Source organism: Raphanus sativus, unplaced genomic scaffold (genome assembly GCF_000801105.2).
Source record: "Raphanus sativus cultivar WK10039 unplaced genomic scaffold, ASM80110v3 Scaffold4591, whole genome shotgun sequence".
NCBI classification, from domain to species: Eukaryota; Viridiplantae; Streptophyta; class Magnoliopsida; order Brassicales; family Brassicaceae; genus Raphanus; species Raphanus sativus.
In genome coordinates, this window is record NW_026619893.1 from 1 (window position 1) to 6,563 (window position 6,563).

Sequence of the window (6,563 nt, forward strand, 5' to 3'; positions counted from 1 at the left end):
TAAGAAACAAAACTATTGCATTAAACATCTATCGTAATATTACAATTTGATAGATCTTGCTTTATTAATATTTCTATTTCTGATATTTCAAAAAATCCAAGAGGCAAACACATAGAGAAGAGAAAAATGATTTATTCTTGAAGAAAAACAAACGATTTTTCGAGTTAACAGAAGATGAGTTTCCACAACAGAAGCAAATGATGACAAGTTTAGTTTACGATAATACTTTTTTTACTATTTAAATTTGTGTGTGTATAAAATGAAGAGAAATTTTGAAATTTATCACATTAGATTTAGATCAAGGCTATAACTATTAGTTAGACGTTTATTTATTTATTTATTAAAAATAATCGAAGTGATATATCGTTAGAAGCTTTATTAGAATTTTAAAAGCAAAAATGATTATATTATATGATTTGTAATTTGATTTATAAGATAATTAGATTTTTAACTAAATTTATTATTTTAAAAATAAATAGACAAATTTGATGTGGTAAACATATAAAAATTAATTTAATTTGTATCTAAAAATAAATTAAACATTTTAAATATATTTATATTATTTATATATTTTTGTACCCGTCCGTAGGGCGGGTTTAACCCTAGTAATACCGATAATCTGATTCAAACCTCAATTGGTATCAAAGCGTCTAGACCTAGTTCTTTGAACGAGTGGTTGGCTTGATGAAAAGAGAACATTCTTCAGACCAAAAGCTATATTCCGCAGTCGAATCTTTAAACTCTGAAGAAGCATTAGTTATCAAGATCCTTATCCCCAGTGCTTGATGAAAAGAGAACATCCTTCAGACCGAAACCTATATTCCGCAGTCGAATCTTTAAACTCTGAAGAAGCATTAGTTATTAAGATCCTTATCCCCAGTGCTATTCAGGCTCTTACTTTTATAAACTGAATCCTGAAGAGAAAATTTACTTTAGCTTTTTGAACTTATTTTACAGAAATTATGAATTATAGAACTTATTTAGCCCTGTTCTTTTGATAAAGGCAGCGTCTAGTGTCAGCGTCTCATTTTAACTTTGTATTTTTGTTTCTTTGCACACAAGACATCGGAAACTATGACGCGCTGCTGCTAATAACAATAGACACAGCGGCAGTTTCCGAGCGATAACCTACCGCTTAAAATTCCAGCGTCAGTGGCATCTCGTTCCGGTAACATTTTTCACTGCTGCGGCAACACTTTTTAAACCCACAACATCCTCCGCATCGTTTAATTTTATGTTCGCGCATAGTATAATTGTTTGCCGCCGCCGCTAAACTTTGGGTTTATGAAACGAACATGAATAAAGATATTCTATTAACACTTTGATGGTGGGATATGGGCAATTAGTGTTAAGAGTGATCAACCAGGTCGAGTAAAATCTTGGATCCATAATTGTTGTAAGAGACATTTTGACTGATGAATCAGGTCGAAAAAATATTTGTATCAACTTATTTGTTAAAAACCAAAACAGACGACATGAACCTGAATCTTCTGATCAAATCCATGAGTAAAACCAACTCTCAGCAGCAAACGAACTTCCTAAACAGAACTGGCTATGTTTGTGTGTTTACAATTGAAAAAGAAAGAAGTTGAGTTAAACACAAAGACATATAGAATCATTTACCAAACATCAACTCAAGCAGAAGGTGAAGCAGTCTTCTTCTTGATGGGTCCTAGAGAGACTTTAACCTTTGCTGGTCTCAGAACCCGATCTCCTAGAAGAAAACCCCGGGTAAGCCCCTCGGTTATCATCCCTACCTTAACCGCCTCAGATTCTTCTCGCGAAATAGCCTCGTGCAACTGCAACAATAGATGATATTGGTAAGTCACACAAAGTAACAAACATTACTCACTGGTAAACAATAATACAAACTTGTGGTTTTAATATAAAGCGTTCCAATAAGTGTAGCAAAGATATCGATTAACTCTGTTACCACCAATTTATCAAGTAGTAGTTTCTCTACTTCGATAACAACTCATGTGATCCTGAAACAGTCCTCTTCACTAATATACATTATAATAATCAGTACATATACAAGAAGATAGTTTCATCATTTTGCTGGAGAAAAAGTGAAGAGCATTTTAGTTACCAAAGGATCAAAAGGCTGGCCCAGAGTTGGAATGGCTTTAACACGAAGGTGTCTCAACACTTCAACGAATTGCCTGTAAATTCCCTGATAACTCGTATCGATCTTCTTCTCCATTTCTGTATTGGGTTTAGTCTGTTGCCTAGCGCTCTCAAAACTATCAATGAGTGGCAAGAGACTCTTCATGATTTGCACTTTTGCGTTTGACTCTGTGCTAAGCCGATCCTTGTCAAGCTTTTTCCTTGTATTGTCAAAATCAGCCTGCAACCTGATTTTCGTGTCCTTCTCTGAAGCTATCTTCATTGATAATGATAAAACCTGATGGTCGAATCTATTCTTTTCCTTCTCGATTTCACAAAAAACCGTTTCGATCTCTGTAACGGTGAGTTCGTCTCCAATGAAGAGAGCTTGTTTATAAGCTTTAATCAGGGTTTTTACATCTGGTGGGTGCTTTGAATTCGTTTCTTCACCATTAGTCTGCAAATCAATTGATTTAATTTCAAAATCAGGAGGCGAATCTTAGACCCGAGGGAGAAAAAGAGTATACTACTTTACTTACTGGTGAAGCTTGGTGGGCAGAGTGACATGATACGTCATTTTTCCGAGATAGATACTTGAATTGAACCCCTCGGTTTAGTTTCGAAAATAATGGAGATCTTGAAGGTGGTCTTCCATGGAAATGGATGGGTATGATTCTCGATTTTCCTGATGAAGATGGAGACGGATAGAGCGATGAAGAGGAGAAGGAGAAGCAATGAGTTACGGAAATCGCCATTGTCGGACCGGATTGGGTACTAACTTACTACGCTCTCATGTTTATAACAATAAGAAGCTGGGGCTTTTTTTTTTCTGTCAACCATCAGAGTGATTTACATTAGGTAAATTGTCATTTAAATCATAGACTTTCAAATTTGGTTGGAAAAAAAACACAAAACTTCTACTTAGATCATTTAAAGTACTAATTTTTATTGACAAACCATTTTAGTCATAAACTTCTATTGATCATATCATTTTAGTCCTATCGATAGTCAACAGTTATAGTTGACTAACAATAGGCCTAAAATGGCTTTTAAAGTTGATGATTTTTTTTGCCAAATATAAATTATCTAATTTTTAGAATAAATTATCTAGTACCTAGAATTTTTTACAAAAAAAATATTGAATAAATAAAATATAATTTTTATTATTTTCTTCAAATGAAAATTTAACATATCATTAGAACATAAATAATTTTCATTATGTTCTAAAATAGTTAATTAACATATCATTAGTTTAATAATTATTTACTAAAAAGATTATAAAAAATAACTATGTCAGTTTGTAACTATTCATATAGTTTGGATTATGTTTCATAATTTTATTGCCAAAGTTGATGTGTTTTTTGATAAATTATATAAATAATTTTTATTATTAGTGTTATAGTTGTCAAAAATATATTTTTAATATTTAACATTTAATCTTTTGGAAAAAGTTGATTTATAATTTTGCCAAAGAGACATCAATTTTGACAATAAAATTATGAAACATAATCCAAACTCTATGAATAGTTACAAAACTGACATAATTATTCTTTCTATTTTTAATAAATAATTATTAAACTAATGATATGTTAACTAATTATTTTAGAATATAATTAAAATTATTTAATTTTCATTTGAAGAAAATAATGTAAAATATATTTTATTTATTCAATATTTATTTTTATAAAAAAAATTCTAGTTACTTAATAATTTATTCTAAAAGTTAGATAATTTTTATTTGGACCAAAAAAATCATCAACTTTAAAAAAAAATTTAGGCATACTGTTAGTCAACTATAACTGTTGACTAACGATAGGACTAAAATGATATAGTCAATGGAAGATTATGACTAAAATGGCTTGTCAACGAAAGTTGATGTTTTAAATGGTCCAAGTGAAAGTTCATGATTTTTTTAACCAAATTTGAAAGTTCGTGATTTAAATGACAATTTTCCCATTGTCATTTAAATTAGAATGAAGATGGAGACGGATAGAGCGATGAAGAGGAGAAGGAGAAGCAATGAGTTACGGAAATCGCCATTGTCGGACCGGATTTGGTACTAACTTACTACGCTCTCATGTTTATAACAATACGAAAGGGGCTTTTTTCTGTCAACCATTAGAGTGATTTACATTAAAGTGATTTACATTATAGGTCAGTTTTCAACATTTTATTACAGAGAATGTCACTTTCTACTACCAAGGTAGTTTTCTTATGGTTAAAGTCTATAAGGTCCTCAGATGAAATAAAGCCAAATTTATGTTTCCCATTTACAATAAAAATAAAGTTAATTTGCATGATTTAAAACGTTTCTAGCCACACAAATATTTGACCTCGTTAACTACAATACTTATCTTCTCTATTCTCAAAGTAATTAGCTGTAGAAAAGCAATTCAAACATTTTTGTCGGAGACGGTGAATCTCAATGACGAAACAAAATCCAAATTTTGGAGTTATACAATTCCCTCGTGTATAAATTGCTCTAGAAGCTATATGGCAGCGTTTCGACATTGTTCGAGTTCTCTTCTATCATCAGTCTGGTGAATTTTCTTTCTCCCTATCTAACTTGCTTGTCTTTGGGTTTCAATGGCTGATCTCGATTCTCCTCAGAATAATTTGAGATGGTCGATCTCCAATACAGTCCCGCTTTTCTCTTTCTCGCCAAAATCACATGTTCTTTTGACCATGACACCACTGCCGGATACAATCTCTGCATCATCACAGCATCAAACCAGGCACTAAAAGGAGCTGGCAAGTCGCTCCAAACCGACTCGAATCTTTAACTCTCTACTCTTGGCCAGTTCGACCCATCGAAAGCATTCTCTCGGCTACCTCTGTCTCATGTGAGTTTATTACTGTAAGGGCTGGCTGTGTGATGAGCATAATAGATTCTAATGAGGTTTATTTGTTCTTTTGTATGTTTTGATGCTCGGTTAATCAACGCTTGCGATGCTGTGCAGATTCATTTAGCTAGTGAAAAATGTAATAACTTACACTTGAATAGGATCTTTTCTTATTTCTGTGTTCTTATCTTTAGGGTGATGATTTGATGATGATGTTATTCTATTGATTCTTGTAGTTGTATCTCTTTGTAAGAGATTCAAAGACCCTGTACGCGGGTTGGTGCCACTGTTGTCAGCTGTTCTCAGCAGCCTGTTCATAAGGTTTAGGTCTCCACCAAACTTTAGTGATTGATGAAATGCTTTTCTTGTGGACTCGATTGATTAGGCTAATATTAGTTTAGGATCACTTGAATATGTGAGAGATTGCAATAAATGGGAACACTTGTGTATCTTTAGAGATTTATTGGTGAAAGTAGATACTTGCGGAGCTGAGTTATCTGTCTCCATTGTGGTTTCTTTGATTACACAATATCAATGGATTGTGATGTCAAGGTGTAAATGTTCTGTATTACATGGCTTGCTCACATTTTTAATTTATGTACGTCAATAAGTATCCACATGTACACCTTTTTGTGCTTTATGTACATATTTGCTATCTACTTGTACACTGGTATCCATGTGTACATCAGTTCAAAATATCCATGTGTACACCATTCTCATGATATTCACATGTACACCTAATTAAAGATACACTTGCACAATATTCATGTCTTCTAACGTACCGGTACACCACCATTCCGATCCACCACAAAAGCAACGTATATATTGTTGGGGAAAAATATCCAGATATAAGTTTTCTCCAGCTTCCGGATAGGTCCTCGACTTTCAGACCCTTGCTCAAGAAGATACCAAGGATCGACCCCTGCCTTGGGTCCGACCCCTAGATCGGACCGACCCCTTGGAGCGAAATAGAAGTTTCCTACCTCAGGGGAAACTTCCATTTTTCCGATTATGGAAGAGTTCTATTACTTGAAGCCGACATCTACAACTATAAAAGGGGAGCCCAAACCCTAGAATGAGGGATCGACTTTCGGAGGCTAAGAGATTAGAGTTTAGGCGACTATAACTAGGGTTTATACACCAATACGTTGTAGTCCCAATCATTATACTCAATAACATCTCTTTGCCCTCGATTTCTAACTCTGTCATACGAATCTTCTAGTTTTCCATAGCACTTAAACGATCCTACACAAACATACCCTAACAGTTTTGCGCTAGAAGGAGGGGAGTGACCCAACTACGTGACGATGACACTATAGGACGATACTAACTAGCCGGAGATGACTCCGAGAGAGATCGAGCTCCTCAACAAGCTCGAGTTTCTTCAGAGTCAGGTTACCGATCTTCACAAAGCTCGGGAGACAACACCCGGAGGTCCTGAACTTCTCCTCGAAGTTCAAACCCTAAAAGACCAACTTGGAGAACACTCCAAGCAACTACAGCAAAGCGCCGAGAAGCTAGACGCCATAGAGGCGGAGAATCTTGGCCTCCGACAAGAAAACCATACCCTCGGTGAAGCTAGCAACAAGCGAAAGCGGTTCCGGACTAGGGTAC

At 34.4% G+C, this 6,563-nt stretch overlaps 1 protein-coding gene and 1 long non-coding RNA gene across 2 annotated transcripts; one reads left to right on the plus strand and one right to left on the minus strand.

Moving 5' to 3' along the window:
* Window positions 1-1,519: 1,519 nt before the first annotated feature.
* On the minus strand, window positions 1,520-2,924 carry LOC130507480 (uncharacterized). The gene is made up of 3 exons (XM_057002186.1): window positions 2,646-2,924; window positions 2,090-2,563; window positions 1,520-1,799 (listed from the first exon to the last, which is right to left on the minus strand). The coding sequence occupies exons 1-3, from the start codon at window positions 2,859-2,861 to the stop codon at window positions 1,635-1,637; spliced, it is 855 nt and encodes a 284-aa protein (XP_056858166.1). The 5' UTR covers window positions 2,862-2,924; the 3' UTR covers window positions 1,520-1,634.
* Window positions 2,925-4,440: 1,516 nt separating this feature from the next.
* On the plus strand, window positions 4,441-5,566 carry LOC130507479 (uncharacterized). Its single transcript, XR_008942340.1, has 4 exons — window positions 4,441-4,646; window positions 4,717-4,949; window positions 5,067-5,088; window positions 5,186-5,566. It is a non-coding gene; the product is annotated as an uncharacterized LOC130507479 (long non-coding RNA).
* Window positions 5,567-6,563: the final 997 nt, after the last annotated feature.